Source organism: Gracilinanus agilis, chromosome 2 (genome assembly GCF_016433145.1).
Source record: "Gracilinanus agilis isolate LMUSP501 chromosome 2, AgileGrace, whole genome shotgun sequence".
NCBI lineage: Eukaryota > Metazoa > Chordata > Mammalia > Didelphimorphia > Didelphidae > Gracilinanus > Gracilinanus agilis.
This window is the reverse complement of record NC_058131.1, coordinates 434182823-434203776: the sequence shown is the minus strand read 5'-3', so window position 1 is coordinate 434203776 and position 20954 is coordinate 434182823. Positions and strand designations below refer to the sequence as shown.

At 36.1% G+C, this 20954-nt stretch overlaps 1 protein-coding gene across 1 annotated transcript in view; it reads left to right on the top strand.

The window, feature by feature from the left end:
- The window catches only part of GPR137C (G protein-coupled receptor 137C), a 65683-nt gene that overhangs the window by 24752 nt on the left and 19977 nt on the right, over window positions 1-20954 (top strand). Inside the window, exon 2 of the mRNA XM_044659928.1 lies at window positions 7704-7747. Within this exon, the coding sequence (XP_044515863.1) occupies window positions 7704-7747 (44 nt within the window). The remainder of the gene's footprint in view (window positions 1-7703; window positions 7748-20954) is intronic.

Sequence of the window (20954 nt, the reverse complement as noted above, 5' to 3'; positions counted from 1 at the left end):
CCAGGCCCCCAAAGGGACTTCTAATCCCACCCTTATCCCATTGTTCTCCCTCCCATTTCTCTGTATATTAAGATTTTTACCTTTCTGTCTTTATCCCAGGTCTGATGAGAATAGGGTTTGAGTGTGAAGATGGAATTATCTCTCCCCTATTTATTCTTAAGTCTTTCATTTGGAATTAAATAAACAATTCCTGGTGACCAAAACTCTTAAATATTCAGTCCAATCATAATTTTTACCACTTACACTAGTACTACCAGCCCCTTTACCCATTCCCTTTCTCCATGGCAGTTCTTTCATTCATTCCTCCTCCACATGAGATAGCCATTCCACCGTACCACTACCATTTCAGCTCATTCCATTACATTCACTTCAACTTTAAGTCTTCCAAACATACCCACCCCTTTTTAAGGGTTAAAAATTAATAGTTTGATTTAAATATATGAAGATTATAAATAATGGTGGTGGTTGCAGATTCAAAGTCGAAATGACTTTAATAGCTTAAAAAAAAGAGGTGGAAAGAGAAATACAAAAGGGTAGAGAAGACATTAGCCTATCTAACTAAATTTTACTCCAGTGCTTGTCTCAGCCAGTACTTGTTGACCTTCAACAGGAATTAAACTATCTCCAGAAGATAGGAAGGGAAAGCCAGCTAGCCACTCACCCAAGTTCCCTCCAACAGGCAGGTCAAGATTATGACTCAAGCTGAAGGTGACTCCTGAGTCTGACTTTCTTCCTTGAGCCAACCTTCTCCCTTAAGCAGACTTCCTTCTTGAAATCCAACTCCTTCTTGAAGTTTCTTGGAGTTGACTTCCCTAGCCCCAGAAATTCAGGGCCTTTTATAGTGGCTTCTTGTCCCTTCCACTTTTCACAAGGGCCAATCACAGCTTCCAAATTGCCTAGCACTGCCCAGGGGGAGCAGTGTCTGGGATCCACTTCTCACTTTCTGGAGGTGTTGAATTCTCATCAAAAGGGTTCACAGTTTCTTGGATGATTGAGCTTCTGAGAGTGTAAATTCTCTAAATGGTTTTCTAGCTCCTCCACCTAGTTCAAGCTTGTGTTGATGCAATTAAAAGTTAGACAAAGGAGAGTTAATCCTGTCTTCACAATGTAATGAGCTACTAAGAAGGGGTACTTAAGTTATTGTTAACCAAAGCATTAACTCAAAATTGACAAAGGGAATAAAGGATTCCCTTTCTCAAGTGTAAACTCAGAATACACAAAGAGAACAAAGAATTCCCTTTCACACCTTCAAAATACCCAGGCAATAATGTCATTCCCAGGGGCCATAGATGACATTTCCCCATACAGAAATCAAAGAATTTGACCTTTTTCAGTTGCTTATAATTAGTCTTTTATTACCTTTGTATGTTTCTTAGAGATCAGATTTTTTTTTGCTGAGTTCCATGTTTTTCCTCAGGAATAGTTGACATTCCTTTAGTTTATTAAATATATTTTTTACATTTTACAATTATGATGAGCTTTGCTGGATGCTATTCTTGGTTTTAAGCCTAGCTCTTTTGCTCTATGAAATACTGTGTTCCATGTCCTGTGTTATTTTAATAATGTAGCTGCTAAGTCTTTGGGTTATTTATTTGTTTGTTTGTTTGTTTGTTTGTTTTTTAAAGTGGAAAGCCAAAGGTTGGATTCCTTGAGAAAGAAAGAATGACCTGGCGAGGGATGGGAGGAAGAGGTTCGGTATCTGGCATTTTTAAGGCCAAGAAGGAGATCCCAGCTGCCAGTATTTAGAAAGGAAAATTGTAAAAAGTTGTTTGTACTCATCATTTCTGTTTCTCTTTTTCCACTCAGTTCTGCATTATACAGTGGGAAGCATGCTGAGAATTGAGAAGACATCAGTTTGAGTACTGCTACTGCTCATTAGCTGTTTGACCCTGAACAAATTAACTCTCTGGGCATCAATTTGATTCATATTGTACTTATATTAGTATTGCAGTAAGTCTTATGTTATTCTGACTGTAGCTCTATAGTATTTAAATTATTTTTTGTGTTGTTTGTAGTATTCTCACCTTAAGCTAGGAGCTATGAAACTTAGCAATGATGTTCCTGTGCATTTTTACCTTTGGGTCTCTTTGAGGTAGTAATCAGTAATTCTTTCAATTTCTATTTTACCCTCTGATTCTAGAATTTCTGGGTAGTTTTCCTTAATGATTCTTAGAGTATGATGTCTAAATTCCATTTTTTTATCATAACTTTCTGAGTCCAGCTATTCTTATATTGTCTCTCCTTGATCTATTTTCCAGGTTAGTTATTTTTATAATATGATGTTTTATATTCTATTCTATTTCATTCTTTTGGTTTTGACTTATTATTTCTTGTTGTCTTGGGAAAATTCTAGCTTTCCCTTGTTCAATTCTAGTTCTTAATAAATTATTTTCTTCCATGAGTATGTGGATCTCTTTTTCCATTTGAATGATCTTTCTTTCATAATTTTTAAAAGATTATCTTTCATTGCTCTTTTTTTTTAATTTCCTCTCAACTTCTTTCATTTGGTTTTTGAGGGTTTTTTTTTAAATCTCTTCCAAAAGTTCTTTTGGGGTTTATGGACATTTATTGTGTTTCTTTGTGCTTTTTAAAGTAGCTGTTTTTAATTCATGGTCCTCTAAGTTTGAGCCAGATATCTGTTCTCACAATAGCTATCAATAGTTGGGTTCTTTCTCCTTTGCTTGCTCATTTGGTTTTAAAATTTTTAAATTTTAGAAACCAGGCCAAACGACTTAATTATTGGCTTTTTTTCTAGAGTGCCAGGATTCCTAGTGAATTGATGTATGTTACCTCAAGTTTCAGGATTTTTTTGTTTACTTTTTTCTGGGCCATTCTGCCACTGCAACTGGAAGGAGCCAGTTTACTCCCCTCTTCGGCAACAATCAGGGACTCCACTTTCCTGGGAGTGACCACTTCTGACTGACAGGGCCCCAGTCCTTCAGCAACCACACTCACCTATGTGCTACTTCTTCATTCTTCCTCTCCTACTGTCTCATCCAGGGATAGAGCAGTTGTCGAGTCCATATTCCTCCAGAGGCCTTCATTTGTTAGTAGTGAGGCTTGAGTTCCTGCCCTTAAGGCTTGGCATTTATAGACACTGTGGTATCCACTCCTTTAATCCCTAGCTGTAGGCCAGCAGGGGTCTTTAGAGACAAGCCAATAGCAGACACAGCTGCTCCCAGGGCCCTCTGCCAGCGGATTCCAGTGATATCTTCAGGATTCAAGGTGAGGTAACATCCTGGCCCTAGGGGCTGCCTTGCTTGAAGCCAAAAACCTTTCTCCCTAGCTGTCCCTGACAATTCATCTTCACTCCCAACTCCTGTCTGTTTTTCCCCATTTCTAGCACTGATTCTGTGGAGTTATTTTGGGTTTTTTGGGGGGAAGGTCTTTGGAGGGCAAGGAAGCTTCACATACTACTCTACCATCTTTCCACAATGTATCCCCCAATAAATTTCTTAAGCAAAAAGAACTAAAGCACTGGTAGCATTTTCTAAATGAGACTGCTAAAGAATATGTGTAATATACATATATAGTTATGTGTGTGTACATATATGTATATGTATACATATGGGGGTGTATATTTTTTTCTTACCATCACATGTAACTTATACAAAAACTGACCAAATATTAAGGCACAAAGCTAATAAATTGTGAAAATAAATGTCTAAGTAATGGCAGAAATAAACATAACCTTTATAAAACATAACAATAAAGAGCAGTAATCAGTTTAGGGAGCACATAAGATAGAGACTTACATGAAGATTTAAAAATGAAATCTGAAATAATCACCCACACACTCAGTAAACTCCAGAATCTACCTATCACCTTCAAAATTAAATATAAAATTCTCTATTTGGTGTTCAAAACCTACCTCCCCCCACCTTTCCAATCTTCTTATTACACTTATTACTCTCTCTCTCTCTCTCTCTTTCTCTCTCTCTCTCTCTCTCTCTCTCTCTCTCTCTCTCTCTCTCTCCCTCCACTGGCATTAGTTTCCTTTGTGTGTTCCTTTAATAAGACTGACTCCTGAAATTCTCTTTCTCCTTATCTCTTTATTCTGGCTTCCCAGGATTCTTCCATCTTGAGAGATGTTCAGATGCTCTGCAAAGTTGACATTCCCCTCATTTCCCACCTCCATCTATATATTTTCAGGTTATTTTTATTAAGTTGATCAGTTTTGCTCATTTGTCTTCTTTCACTTTTTTCTTAAAAAAAAAAAAATTGGTGGGGCAGCTGGGTAGCTCATTGGATTGAGAACCAGACCTAGAGACGAGAGGTCCTAGGTTCAAATCTGGTATCAGACACTTCCCAGCTGTGTGACCCTGGACAAGTCACTTAACCCCCATTGCCTAGCCCTTACCACTCTTCTGCCTTGGAGCCAATACACAGTATTGACTCCAAGATGGAAGGTAAGGGTTTATTAAAAAAAAATTTTTAAATGAGATTACTCCTTGAGAGAAGTAGAGGAAAAGGAGAAATATAAGAGGAAATCTTGGGAATGTGAAAACAAAAATATCAATATAAGTGTATTTAAAAAATAAATTCTTCTGGAACATGGACAGATTTTTCAGTTTAGCTGCATCTTTCTTCTTTTTATCTTTTACAACAAGAAAATAAAGTTTGATACAATTAATTCCTCTAGTAATTTTTCCAATCCTTGGTTATTGGACAAGTATCTCAATTTAGAGTACAATAGCTGCTATATTAATGTTTTTATTTTTATTTTTAAATTTTATTTTATTTTTTTATTATTTTAAAATTTTTTCCATGGTTACGATTCCCATTTTCTCTTTCTCATACCTCCCAGAGTTGACAAGTAATTCCACTGGGTTATACATATATTATACCTCAAACCCATTTCCATATTATTCATTTTTGTAAAAGAGTAATCTTTTAAAACCAAAACCCTAAATCACATATCCATGTAAGCAAGTGATAAATTACATGTTTTCTTCTGGATTTCTACTACTACAGTTCTTTCTCTAGATGTGGATAGCATTCTTTCCCTTAAGCCCCACAGAATTGCCCTGGATCATTGAAATTGCTATTAGTAAGTAGCAAAGTCAATTACCTTTGACCATCCCACAATGTTATAGTTTCCAAGTATAATCTTCTGGTTCTGCTTATTTCACTGTACATCAGTTCATGTAGATCTTTCTAATTCTCATAGAAATCCATCTATAAGTTGGGCATCTTTGCTTCCTTTTCTGCTACTTTGGTACCACCACATTAGAAATGAAAGGTAGATTTACTAGAAGGAGAAGCAGTTTGGATTTTCTTTGCTTTATGAGTTTCCACAGTAGAAGAATTTCTTTTCATGTACCTAGCATACTGATAATGAGCCTCCCTAAACTGAAGTTGGCCCTTAGAAATCAGACACGATTCTTTTTTTGTAATATGTTATTTTATTAAGTGTAATAAGTGCTTTCTTAATACTAAAACTTTTCTGATTTAAAAAAAATTTAATTTTAAAAGTATTTTTCCATGTTTACATGATTCATTTTCTTTCCCTCCTCTCTCCCTCCCCCTCCCAGAGGTGATAAGTAATTCCACTGGGATATAAAAATGATATCCCTTGATACCTATTTCCATATTAATCATTTTGCAATAGAGCAATATTTTAAAACCAAAACCCCAAATCATATACCCATATAAACAAGTGATAAGTCGTATGTTTTTCTTTTGCATTTCTATTCCCACAGTTCTTTCTCTCAATGTGGATAGCATTCATTCTCATAAGTCCCTCGGGATTGTCCTAGATCATTGCATTACTACTGGTAGTAAAGTCCATTACATTGTATCATTCCACAATATTTCACTTTCTATGTACAATGTTCTCTTGGTTCTACTCATTTCACTCTGCCATCACTTCATGAAGGTTCTTCCAGCTCATATAGAAATCTTCCAGTTTATCATTCCTTAATAGCACAATAGTATTACATCACCATCAAATATCACAATTTGTTCAATCATTCCGCAGTCAAGGGACAACCTCTCATTTTGCAATTTTTTGCCACCACAAAGAGTACAGTTATGAATATTTTTGTACAACCCTTTTTTATTATCTTTGTGGGGTAGAAATCAGACATGATTTATTAAGGAACCCTACTGAAAACAGCAATGTAAGACATTAAATGACATTAACATAACATAACATAACATAACATAACATAATATAATATAATATAAATGTCTTTCCTCTTCTTTTAAATTATAAGTCCTGAGTGGAACAAAAGTCAGAATTTATACTTTTTTGTATAACTTAGCACTAAGAATAATGCTTTATAAACATTGAATATAAAATCTGTAATGGAAGAATAAATGATTGAAGTAAAAGTTGCATGTTAGATCAAAATACTCTTAATGGGTACCCCTTTCCTTCTGAAATCCCTTATAGGATTAGATCTCTATTTTTCTGCTACATTTCCGTCAACTTGGAAAAACACAGAACCACTAAAGTAATTGTAAAATCAAATCTTAAACAGAAAAGAGACAGGTCCTTGATAATTGGCCACCACACAGAGCCAAGCACTAAACACCACACAGAGTCAAAACTCTGGGACTCTGGGGACAGTGTCTCAGAGAGAATCACTGCCAAAGATGATTCTCCCAAGAATAATAGAATATAGGGGTCTTATATATCTTTTAGGGAATTAAGTCTACACTGGCAACTACAAATAGGCTTGGAAAAGAGACTGTAGCAAGAGGCTAAGATATGGAGGAGTGTCCTACACTACAATGGATATACAAAAGAATGGCTTTAGCCAAGTGTTGGTCTTCTTAGGAATGGATCTCTGATACAATGAGAGAAACTTCTTAGACAAAAAGGGTGATGGAGGATTTGAGCATTTCTACTACTCCTATTCAGAACTTAATGGATGCTTGGTGATCCCTAGTTCAGTTAAGACAAAGTCAGTTTGGGACTTTTCCCTAAAGACAAGTTCCCAAGGGACAGAGGCAAACTTGGGGTTTCCAGAACTCAAGTTACACTACTGTAATCTTGCCTTTTCCCCTTGTTCTGTTTGCCATTTTTGTGATCATCTATCTCCTTTCCTCCTGCAAAAAAAAAAAAATTGGAGAACAGGTCATATTCTAATTTAAATACATAATTAAGAACTAGGTCAAAACATCTTTGTAAAATTACATTTATAATAGTTGGGATGTAATATAGTGTTTAGTGGATTAGGAAAAAAAGTTTTACATAAGATCATGAAGCCTTATTTTATGACACAGAAATACATTTTGAAACCCTTTAACTTAAAATTTCCTTTAAGGTAGGGGTGAAAAGACAGTGTGGTGTAATGGATGAAGGGATAGATTTGGAGAAAGACTTGTATTTAAATCCTGTCTCAGATGCTTACTAGTTCTTTTACCCTAGGCAAGTCATTTAAATTCTCTTAGCCTCAGCACCTTCATAATATAAGGATAACTATTAACACCTACCTGCAAGTTATTGTGAGAATTATTTAAGATAATATTGCATTATGAAGAACTTTGTGAATCTTAAAGCTCTATATAAATGCTAATTTTTAAAAAAAATAATACTTTTTTAACAGAAAGAAAATTTAAATTGTTTTCTGTTTAATTTTATTTTTTTTAGTAGCTAATTACTACTAGTACTTATTAAGTACATTGTGCATTGCCAAGTAAATATCAGTGCTCAATTATATTTGCTGATGCATTTTTCAAATCTTTCTTTATAGATTATTTGTAAAGTCAGATGTGCAGCTGAACTTGACAAAAACAAGTAAGTATCATAAGCAGAAATATTTAATGACAAGTAGGGTTTTTTTTTTAACCTAGGAAAATGATGGTTTAGTAGTTTTGAGCTAAGTTAAAAATATATGGGAAAGGGGCAGCTGGGTAGCTCAGTGGATTGAGAGCCAAGCCTAGAGACCAGAGGTCCTAGGTTCAAATCTGGCCTCAGACACTTCCCAGCTGTGTGACCCTGGGCAAGTCACTTGACCCCCATTGCCTACCCTTACCACTCTTCCACCTATAAGTCAATACACAGAAGTTAAGGGTTTAAAATAAAAAAAAATATATATATATGGGAAAGTCACCAAAAGCACTGACCTTGTGGGCAAAATAACCTTTTTACTTTCAAATTGCATTCAATAATTCAATGGTAGTATTTAATTTGGTTATTAATATTCATTGAGTCCACATCTCTTTCTTAACATTACTGTTGACTTCTATCTCTCTTTTGGTCCTAATCTCTGAAGTAATTTATAATAGCTGAGATAAACTGGAAATATTCTAGTTTGGGATGAAATTTCTTTATAATCCAATGAAATAGCATTTGTTTCTATATTTATTAACTTATGAACCAATATTTCTATAGCAATTTGTAAGTTATAAACTTTCTGGCAGAGTGGAAAGTACAAAGTAGATTAGGACATTTAGGTTGTAATTTGATATGTCACTAACATGATCTTAGGAAAGTCACTTTATTTTTCTGACACTATTTTTCCATCAGTTAAATGAAGTGGCTTTAATAGATGATATTTAAGATCAACCCTTGCTAGCTCTAAGCTACTTTGATTATGCTAACTAAAAGTTTTGAAATTTATAAATTAAATAAATCATTCAAACCAAATTTTTTTTATTTCTTGGCATAGAGGATAGAATTCTAGACTTGGAGCCAAGAAGTCCTAGAGTTGAATCTTGCATCTATGATTATGGGCAAATCACTTAGCATTTCTGTAACTCAGTTTTATGATCTATAAGATAGAGATGATACCTACAGCACTATCTCATTGGGTTCCGTTAATACAGAGAATATCTGTTATTCTTAATATTACATATGTGTACAGATAAAGCATCTTTAAATTTCTATTTAAATGTCAGTTATATCATGAATCACTATATATAATTTAGGAACTTTGTTTTTAGGTCATTTATCTTGAGCAAATCATTCCCAAAATATTGGTAACATATCCAAACTATTAAGCCAATGGTATAAATAATCCAAATGGACAAATAAACCAAAGACTCCCAAATTTGTTATAGATGTTATATATTTGTTTATTTTTTAAATTAATTATATACTTATATTTGAATATGTCTAAGCTAGTGTTGGTTGGTTGTTGCACTTCATACTCAAAGAGGACCAAAATGATATCACTGGGTTTCTTTCAACTTGTACATAAATTGGATTTAAGTGAGGCAGAGTTGCACAAAGCCTCACTCTCTCTTCCAGAGTCATCAAAATCCAAAGGCAAGATGAAGTCAAGATGACTAATGATGGCTTGGGATGCAGCGGATGACCTTGGCTTCCTCGATGTCTAACCAACCTCTAATCACTCCGCAGTGGCTGCTTCCACTACCTTCATGGCTATTGGAACAAACTGTTCTCATCCACCCCTTCCCCTGGGGAAGTTTTACATGGCTGGTGTAGACACTCCTCTAACTCACCAATGAGTCTGAGTTCTGTCCATTACCCTTAACCTGGTTTAGCTCATCTGCCCAGATAGTTTACCAGGATGTGGCCAATGCACATGCTGTAGCTTCTTGGAGCAACAGATGAGAACTGGGTATTAAGTGGACACCAAAGGAGGAAAACAGCTCTGAAGATGGCTTGGTAAGCCCTCAAATCAGAGGTATTAGTCTTCCCTGAATACTCAGTAGCTAGTGTAGTAAGTGTGTGAACCAATACCCTTCCCTACCAAGTAAGTTTACTCACCCAACTTGTCCAGGCACTAGCAGGTTGCAGGGTTTTTAAAAAGTAATGCTTTGTAGAAAATCTATCTTCCTGCTATTTTACACTGCAGCTCCTGAGCCCTAATCTGTATTTTCCACTGCCTAGATGACCAGGCAATGCTCATTTGTCCAATAATTACAAAACAGATCTAACTTAGCTATTAATTCCAAAGTAATCTTCCACAAATTAGATGCTGGGATATAGGACAGAGAAGCAATGTTTACCCCGAATAATTTTTTTTTTCTTTGCAAGCTACTTTCCTATTGTTTCTCAAATATACAAGTCTCACATATGTGTTTATCATTTACTGGAAATTTTTTTTAAATTGTCAGTCCTAAGGAAGAATGTCTTTATACCAGGAAGCAGACTGGCTTATCATTTTGAAACTAACTTGGTTCTTCTTTGCAACTATTAACTTTTAAAACTGGAAAATAATTTGTCCATATATACAAATTGAAACAAGATGTATCCTTTTTCTATTTTTCTGGCATAAAACATGAAGTCAGGTTTTGGGTGTTCAAAACATTACTCTGACTGAATAAAAGTTGAGACCTTCAAGTTTTAAGATTGCTAGATGCTAATAGTCAATATTAAAAGAGAGAAACTATAGCAAATAATAATAATAATAATTACTAGCATTTTTATAGTGCTTACTATGTGCCAGACACTGGCTTAAGCACTTTACAATTATTATCTCATTTTATCTTCACAATAACCTTAGTGAGCAAAATGAAAAGGTACTGTTAAACTTGAAAATATTGTTTTGGGAGAGCTTTAAGGTGAAACCTGAGGTTTGTGACAGGTTATCCTTTGCAAGAATGCAAGACTCCAGGGGGCAGCTGGGTAGTTCAGTGGATTGAGAGTCAGGCCTAGAGAAGGGAAGTCCTAGGTTCAAATCTGGCCTCAGACACTTCCCAGCTGTGTGACCCTGCGCAAGTCACTTGTTCCCCATTGCCCCCCCTTACCACTCTTCCACCTAGGAGCCAATACACAGAAGTTAAGGGATTAAAAAAAAAAGAATGCAAGACTCCAAAACTTAGCTTAAAAATAAAAAGAGAAATTCATTAATTTGGAAGTCATATTGGGAGGCCAGGAAACAGTGTACAGCTAGAGCACTGCCTCCTCGAGAAGATGGGGTTTAGGGATTTTATACCCTTCTAACAACAGGGCCCACGTGACTGGAAAAAGGATGATGATGGCATGTTTCTGGGTCTCTGGAACCCGAGATGGGTTATGGGGTTGTGTCCTAAGCCTCAAAGTCAAAAGGGAGTGAATTGTCCAGTTTAGAGGATAATCAGATATTTGGGATATATAAAATAGATGCTTATCAGAAGCAAGCTGGGAGGTACATATCTGTGCTCATCAAGAATGAAGGGAGAGGGGCAGCTGGGTAGCTCAGTGGATTGAGAGTCAGGCCTAGAGACAGGAGGTCCTAGGTTCAAATCTGGCCTCAGACACTTCCCAGCTGTGTGACCCTAGGCAAGTCACTTGACCCCCATTGCCCACCCTTACCACTCTTCTACCTAGGAGCCAATAAACAGAAGTTAAGGGTTTTAAATAAAGAAAAGAATGAAGGGAGAGTCCAGAGGGACTCAAAGTCACCTTTGCCAGCACTGCAGGAATGCAAGGAAAAATGAGAGAGAACACTCTGATCTGGCACACAATCTGGGTGTGCATCTAGGGAAAGCCTGTACTCCCACATCAGTATGACTTGTATTATTAGGAAATTTAAAGGCAGATGGATTATCAAAATCTGACTATATAACTCAACCATTCTCTAAATAGATTTCCCTTACCAAAAAAAGAGGAATGATAATAAATTAATTATTATAAGGAATTTATTTGTACTTAACTTCTACAAAATTTAAAAAACTGTCCATTCTATTTATGGATTTCATAATATTATGCTTAAAGTTCGTAAAAAATGCAGAAGTCAGAATTTAAATTAGTGCTTTAAAAAAGGTAGCATTGCTGTCCACAAAACTTTTTGTCCAAAACTTTTTTATACCTACTGAAGACTTCTACACATAATCTTAGTTTGACATTAAACTTCAGAATAAAGGAATCTCAGATTTGGAAAGGGCATTAAAGATCTAGTCCAATCCCCCCTTGATTAAGAATCAATTCTACAAAGTATAAGAGTTAAATTAATGTCCAATACTTCAAGTATTGTATTTTTATTAAGTTTATTATCTGACAAAATAGAACCACATGAGCAAATTTTTCTACCTGCTCAAAAATCTCCATTCCACCAAAGCCTCAACAGGAAGGAAAGAGCCTAGACACGGAACTCCAACCAATTTATATCCTGTCTATGTCAGCATGTAATGACAGGAAGTGAGTAGAGTGCTGGGGATCATAGTTTTAGGTTAACATTCAAATTACACAAAAGATATAGTTAAAATGGGAGAGTGAGAGGGAGCAACTGAGCATATTTTGCCATGCTCTATACTGAACAATGAGCTACAAAATACAACTGACTGAATATTGATTGAGAAAGCCAAGAAAAAATTACATTGAGTCATTATCCAGTGATTTAAAAAAGACAGAAAAGTCAGTGGACACAGAGGAAAGAATGTGGCCAGTAGCATGAAGAAAACATTTAGCATCCAGGGGCAGAAAGAAAGCCAAGAAAAGGCACTAAGGCAGGAAGCAGCAAGACAGAAAAAGATCACAGAACATTACTGAACTAGCATAGGGTTCAAGAACAATTGGCATTTGGCAGCTCTGTTACCCATTACCCACTCCTAGGTCACAGATCCAGGGCAGAAAAGGATAATTTGAACATGGGCCTGCCTGGGTACTAAGCAGGGAATAAATTCCAAAGCAAGCCATAGCTGTGTGGTTATGATCTCAGTAATAGAACAATGTCTTAGCTGAAGCCTTTAGATCAACATCTAAATCTAGAGTGGAATAGCTACCTGAGGCACCAAACACTTAATATCAATACTAAACATATATGTTCCAAATGGCATAGTATCCAATTTTTTTTGTTTTTTTTAGTTTGATATAATCAAAATAATTTATTTTACATTTTGTAATTTTCTCTAACTCTTGCTTGGTTTTAAAATCTTTCCTTTCCCAGAGATCTGACAAGTAAACTATTCTATGTTCACTTAACTTATTTATAATTTCCCTCTTTATATTCAAGTCATTCACCCATTCTGAATTAATCTTGGTGTAGGGTGTGAGATGTTGATCTAAACCTAATCTCTCCCATATTTTTTTCCAAATTTCCCAGCAGTTTTTGTCAAATAGTGGATTTTAGTCCCAAAAGTTGGGCTCTTTGGGTTTTATCATACACTGTCTTGCTGATGTCATTAACCCCAAGTCTATTCCACTGATCCTCCCTTCTGTCTCTTAGCCAGTATCTTACTGTTTTGATGACCACTGCTATATAGTACAGTTTAATATCTGGTACTGCTAGGCCCCCTCCCTTCACATTTTTTTTTTCATTATTTCCCTTGATATTTTTGATCTTTTGTTATTCCAGATGAACTTTGTTATAGTTTTTCCTAATTCAGTAAAAAAGTTTTTTGGTAGTTTGATAGGTATGGCACTAAATAGGTAAATTAATTTGGGTAGAATGGTCATTTTTATTATGTTAGCTCGTCCTGCCCATGAGCAATCAATATTTTTCCAATTGTTTAGATCTACTTTTGATTGTTTAGAAAGTGTTTTGTAGTTGTTTTCTTTTAATTCCTGTGTTTGTTTTGGTAGATAGATTCCTAAGTATTTTATATTGTCTAGGGTGATTTTAAATGGTGTTTCTCTTTCTAACTCTTGCTGCTGCGGCATGTTGGAAATATATAGAAATTCTGATGATTTGTGTGCATTTATTTTGTATCCTGTTAAAGTTGTTGATTATTTATACAAGCTTCTTAGTTGGTTCTCTAGAATTTTTTAAGTAGACCATCATATCATTTGCAAAGAGTGATAGCTTAGTCTCCTCCTTGCCTATTTTGATACCTTCAATGTCTTTTTCTTCTCTAATTGCTACTGCTAGTGTTTCTAGTACAATGTTAAATAATAGAGGTGATAATGGGCGTCCTTGTTTCACTCCTGATCTTATTGAAAAGGCTACTAATTTATTCCCATTGCATATGATGCTTGTTGATGGTTTTAGGTATATACTGTTTATTATTTTTAGGAAAGGTCCTTCTATTCCTATATTTTCCAGGAATGCTGTATTTTGTCAAAGGCTTTTTCAGCATCTATTGAGATAATCATGTGATTTTTGTTTGATAGACTGTTGATATGGTCAATTATATGGATGGTTTTCCTAATGTTGAACCATCCTTGCATTCCTGATATAAATCCCACCTGATCATGGTGAGTGATCCTCTTGATCACTTGCTGGAGTCTCTTTGCTAGTATTCTATTTAAAATTTTTGCATCTATGTTCATTGGGGAGATTAGTCTGTAGTTTTCTTTCTCTGTTTTTGATCTACCTGGCTTTGGAATCAGTACCATATTTGTGTCATAAAAGGAATTTGGTAGGACTCCTTCTTTGCTTATTATATCAAATAATTTGTATAGTATTGGGATTAGTTGCTCTTTGAATGTCTGATAGAATTCACTTGTGAATCCATCAGGCCCTGGTGTTTTTTTCTTAGGGAGTTCTTTCATGGATTGTTCAATTTCTTTTTCTGATATGGGATTATTTAGGTATTCTATTTCTTCTGCTGTTATTCTAGGCAATTTATATTTTTGTAAATATTCATCCATATCTCCTAGATTGCTATATTTATTCCCATATAATTGGGAAAATAGTTTTTAATGATTGCCTTAATTTCCCCTTCATTAGAGGTGAGGTCTCCCTTTTCATCTTTGATACTGTCAATTTGGTTTTCTTCTTTCCTTTTTTTTTATTAGATTGACCAGTACTTTGTCTATTTTATCTGTTTTTTTTCAAAATACCAGCTTCTAGTCTTATTTATTAATTCAATAGTTCTTTTAATTTCGATTTTATTAATTTCTCCCTTGATTTTTAGTATTTCTAATTTAGTTTTTATCTGGGGATTTTTAATTTGCTCACTTTCAAGTTTTTTAGGTTGCATGCTCAATTCATTAATCTCTGCCCTCCCTAATTTGTTAATATGTGCACTCAAGGATATAAATTTCCCCCTGAGTACTGCCTTGGCTGCATCCCACAGAGTTTGGTAGGATGTCTCATCATTGTCATTCTCTTCAATGAAATTGTTGATTGTTTTAATGATTTCTTCTTTGACTAGCTGGTTTTGGAGAATCATATTATTTAATTTCCAATTGGTTTTTGATTTGCCTGTCCAGGTGCCCTTACTAATTATTATTTTTATTGCATTATGATTTGAGAAGGTTACATTTATTATTTCTGCTCTTTTGCATTTGTTTACAATGTTTCTATGCCCTATTACATAGCCAATCTTTGTGAACGTACCATGTGCAGCTGAAAAGAAGGTGTATTCCTTTTCGTTCCTATTTTTTCCACATATCTATTAAATCTAATTTTTCTAGGACTTCATTCATCTCTCTTACCTCTTTCTTATTTATTTTTTTGGCTTGATTTATCTAGATCTGAAAGAGAAATATTTAGATCTCCCACTAGTATGGTTTTATTATCTATTTCCTTTTTGAGATCTGCCAGTTTCTCCTTTACGAATCTGGTTGCTATGCCATTTGATGCATACATATTGAGCAATGTTATTTCCTCAGTATCTAAGTTTTTAAGGAAAAAGTTAAATGAATTACAGGAGGAAGTAGATAGAAGTTAGATATGAGAGACCTCTGGAGAATTCTGGAAAATATTGAGTGAGACCAGAACCCTTTTCTCATTTGGTCCCTTCCCAAAAACTGATTATGTATTAGGGCCTAAAAACTTCACGAACAAATGCTGAAAGGAGAAATATTGTGTATCTTTTACTGACCATGATGAAATTTTAAAATTACATTCAAATAAGGGGACTTTGAAGCAAAGATTAAAATTAATTTGAAATTAAATGGTTTAATTCTAAAGTAAGGATGAATCAAAAAACAAATCACAGAAAGACTAAATAATTTTACTAATGATGTCAACAATGAGATAACATACAAAATTTGTGGGGTGAAGCCAAAACAGTACATAGGGGTAAATTTATATATCTAAACACTTGTGTAATAAAAAATTAAATGAGCAGATTAACAGATTGGGCATGCAACTAAAAAAACCCTGCAATTAAACACCAAAACAGAAATACTGAAAAATCAAAGGAAAGATTAGCAAAATTGAAAAAGGGGGTATCTATCATGAGAGATCTTATTCCATGAAGTTGAAACCAAGCAAGGTAGCAGATATAAGGGGGAGAGAGCTGAAAGAGTCTAATTTCTGTCCTCAAGCACTGGGAGGCATTTGCTATTCCACTCCCCTTTGACACTCAGATGAGAGAGGATGTTTAAAGAGGTGGTATCAGTCAGGGCTTGGGTTAGAAGCCTGTTGGTGAATGTAGAAGTGATGAGATTCTTGGAAGTTCAAAACAGGTCTCCTAAGGAGAGAAACAGCATCAGAAACACCCAGGCCACAGTGCAGATAATATCAATCTTTATCACAGGTCAGGATCATAGAACTAAGATAGCTAAGAGGCCATTGTTCTTTCGCATGCAGCTTATTCCAATAATGGGGTCAATACTGAGATTCACCCTATAGTAGTACCCACTCGGTTTCCAGTCCTACTGGTCAAGACATTTTTCTCTCCTAAAGTTCTACTAGAAGGGTGACACTAAATCTTTGCCCCTTTAAGAAGCCTTTATGGAGAGGTTACCCTCTTCTTTCACTAGGGCTAGGTAAGAACTATCCCTCACCCTCCTCCAAGGACTCGTGATTGCCACAAAGCCAGCTAAGGCATCCATTTTTCTTTCAGGAATATATAAATTCATCATAGCAAATACAGAGACGGCTATACATTTCCTGTGCCATTAAAAAGCAAGGCAGTGGTGGCAGCTTGGTAGCTCAGCGGATTGAGAGCCAGGCCTAGAGACCAGAGTTCCTAGGTTAAAATCTGGCCTCAGACACTTACCAGCTGTGTGACCCTGGACAAGTCACTTGACCCCCATTGCCTAGCCCTTACCACTCTTCTGCCTTGGAACCAACACACAGCATTGATTCTAAGATGGAAGGTAAGTAAGGGTTTAAAAAAAAAAAAAAGAGCAAGGCATCTCCTTAAAATTCCCGTAATTCCTGAAAAAAGAGTTACCCTAACCTTGCTGGAGGGAAAGGAGACCTGCCAATTGAAAGGCATCTGAAGAGATTCCCTGAAGTAACTGGAACCTTTTGAGGAGAGTGAGGAGAGACTTTGAGGCCTATGCAATCTCTGAACTAAGAATAGAATTTAAAAAAAGGTCAAGGAAGACAATTAGAATTAATCTAAAAGAAGTCCCTCCTTATCCCTGATACCTTATAGATAAATTCCTGGGGACTGGAACCAGACAAATACTGCACTGGAAAGCTGCAGCCCACCTCTTTCCTAGGGGGGGCACCCATTTGTTGTTTTGGAGAACATGGCTTCTGGGAAGTGAAATAATCATCTGAACTAGTTCGGATACCTCTTTATAAAAAACAATGCATCCTGATTCATCTTTCTGGCTTGGTGATGATTCCATTCTCTAAAGTCTACTATTCATCATATGTGCATCAGATTGGTCCTTCAGTTCAGCAGGGGTCATAGAAAGTCTACAGAGAATGATATACTTCACTAATAATTATGTGTGGGAGGAGGGACTGACAAAATTCCTTCGTTAATTCTGACCTCAAAGGCGAAGGCCTTTAATTGTCTAATTCTATTCCCAACAGACCCCAGACAATTTAGCCCCATTTCTCAAGGATCTCTCACATACCAGCCATGCAGCTCAATATGGCTTACTGAAAGGGCTTGTCAGGGTTTCCATCCCTCACACAAACACCGATGGCTTCTGGGACTGACTTGTATGTGCTTCACATTAGGCTGAGCTGCAGGGAACTAGACAAAATATTAATTCTCAGTAGCCAGTTCCTTGTGGGCAGGGCCCAAATGGGCCAACAGACAAAGGAAGATGGAGTCTGGAAGTATCTGCAACTATAAGTTGCCAATTTTTTACTGAATATTGTCAGCAATGCTACCCCGTATTTATGCCCATGACGGTATTCATTTTGTTGGGCTTTGTAGGGAGCAAAGGGGTTAAATCCTCCCAAATGCTTCTTTTCTCCCCTCCTGGTATTTTTGAGAGTCAGGAAAAGGACACAATGGCAGAGAAAAAGCAGCCTTGAGAAAAGAGATACTGAGGTATCTCTCCCAGGAACCAAAGAGAAAGAGGGAGGAGTTACAGCCAACTATAAAACATGAACATGGAGGCGCAGGAGAGATTAAAGGGAATTTTGGGAAAACTAAGGGACTTATAGGGGTTGAAGTTCCTTCCCCTGTTCCAGATGTCCGGCCAGAAGAAAAACAGTTTCTAGTCAAAATTATTTTTGTTGACCGTCTGATTCCTATGAGGGCTAGCTTGGTTCTCACAGTAAAATAAGGTATATATGTTGCTTCTGGCTTTGCCAGAAGAGAAGCATGGTGGAATAAATCAGGACTGCTAAAACCTGCCAGCATGAGTGTCTCTGTTTCACCCTTTGCTTTATTCTGCCACCTTCCCAATACAGGACTCCCAGACAGCCCGCTGTAGGGCTTGTACTTTCTGCTGTTACCTGCTTTGTTGTCAACTGTTGGTAATTTCTTCTGGACTATATCCAGAATAATCTGAGTCCTCTAATGTACTGCTCCAAACTTGACCAAGGAAATTCAACTTTATTTCTCCCAATCCTTACACTTTATATGAGCCACCATTTAAGGGTCTAGGCAATATTATGTTAACACTGTAGTGTTAGATATCAATCCCCTAAGGAATCTGGACCTCTTTCAGTTAATCCTGGAGAACAGTGGACTCTCCTTCCCAGGCAAACTGCTCCTGATTAGTCTTAGCTATAAGACTAAAGAAAAAGACAATGGCAAGATCAATAAGTGGGGCACTGGGTTTTCTGGTTTCTCACATTAATGTATAAATGGAGATTTTGAACCTTGGACTTCATCCCCTATAAGTCCCTTAGTTTTCCCAAAATTCCCTTTAATCTCTCCTGTGCCTCCATGTTCATGTTTTATAGTTGGCTGTAACTCCTTCCTCTTTCTCTTTGTTTCCTGGGAGCAAGCTGGTTAGTACTTTTTGGTTAGTCTCTTTTGTTAGTTTATTATTAATAAAATGCTTATAAATATAACATTTAGTATTTTGCATATTAATTTTAATCTTCACATTTTGGCAACCACAAAGGGACTTATGGGGGATGAAGTCCAAGGTTCAAAATCTCCATTTATACATTAACAAAGTCAAGAATGGCCTCAGCAATTGGTTTGACAACTTTTTTCCAGCTCCTTGTAGTCCAATGTAAGTCACCAGGTGTCATCTACCTTCCCCCATTTGTGCAATAGTCATATTTGCCCAGATGATGCCTGCAACTGCACTCAGATCTTACCACTTTACAACTAGATTGTGGTTTGGTGAATGAGGAGCCTAGCTACAGCCTGATGTGCTACTCAGATGGGACTCTGCCCAGAAGGTGGGATCTAATTGCCCTGTATATTTCTGGTCATAGTGGGGGAAAGAATCTATAGTGAAGCAGTATAGGTCCTGGCTGCCAAACCCATCTCTTTTTCAGGAATTTTATCCTCTTCCTCTTCTTTTCTTTCCTACCTTGGGAAGCCAACAGGCTTGCTCAGGCATACATGATTACCCATGATGGTCTTCATCTGAACCCTCTAAATTATTTTAATCTATTTTTTTTAATTATCATGCATTTGTTTTTAACAAATGAAATCTTACCTCCTTCCCCACCCCAAAGATATAAAACCCTTGTAACTAATAAGTAGACTAAAAAATTATCATATTTGGCATGTCCAAAAACATGTCTCATTTTACATATTAGTTCATCACGTACGAGAGGTAGGTAGCATGCTTCATTATCAGTCCTCTGGAATAACAATGGTTAATAGTTGCATTGATCAAAATACTTAAGTCTTATAAAGTTGTTTTTCCTTGTATTGTTGTTATTACATAAATTGTTCTAGTTCTCTTCATTTCATTGTCAGTTCATATGTTTTTTCAAATTTCTCTGAAACCGTTTCTTCATTTCTTAAAACATAATCATATTCTCTTACATTCCTATACCATAGTTTGTTCTGCCATTCCCCAACTGATAGGTACCTGTTTATTTAAAATTCTTTGCCACCGTAAAGGAAAGAGGGAATAAATATTTTGTTACCTACATCCTTTTCTTCCTTTGATCTCTTTGACTGAGGTATTGACAGGTCAAGAGATAATAACAGTTTCGTGACTTTTTTTAACATAATTCCAAATTGCTTTCTAGAATGGTTCTACCAACAAAATATCATTGTGCCTGTTTTCTTATAGCTTCTCCAACATATGACATATATTTTTGTCAACATCACCTACTAATGGGAATGAAATGGAACCTAATTTGAGTTCTCTGTTCCTAATTTGAAGCATTTTCGTATGACTAGACATATTTTGAGATTCTTTTGCCATTTATCAATTTTATTAAAGTATTTTTTCTGTGAGCTCCCTGAGCTATACTGAAATTTTGTGGCCAGGAGAAACTTTGCATTGAACCTTGCCCTCAATAGTCATTGTTCCAGTGACTCCTCAGCTGGTTTGATTAAACTGTAGCAGTAAGCAAAACCAAAGGTATCAATATCACTAGGAATCAGATTAAAATGTTAATGGGAAATATTTGACAAAATAATAAAACATAGGTAATACTAATCTCTGGTTTCCTGCTAATATGTGGCCCCCAAAGATCTCTTTCTATTTAAGTCCAATACCACTGATCAAAATCATATGGTAGTGCTATAAGAAAGAAAGATAGATCAGTGGAAGACACTATAGAGAATCATAAAAAATGCACAGTAATCTGTAAAGCAGAAAATTTAAATTATTTAGAAAAAAACTTCACATTTGACTTTTTTTTTAGCTGCTGTAAAAACTGGAAGGAATTCTGACAGAAATTAAAATTAGACCAAAGGGGCAGCTAGGTAGCTCAGTGGATTGAGAGCCAGGCCTAGAGACAGGAGGTCCTAGGTTTAAATCTGACCTCAGACACTTCCTAGTTGTGTGACCCTGGGCAAGTCACTTAACCCCATTGCCTACCCCTTACCTCTTCAATGGAACCAATACATAGTATTGATTCTTAGGTGGAAGGTAAGGA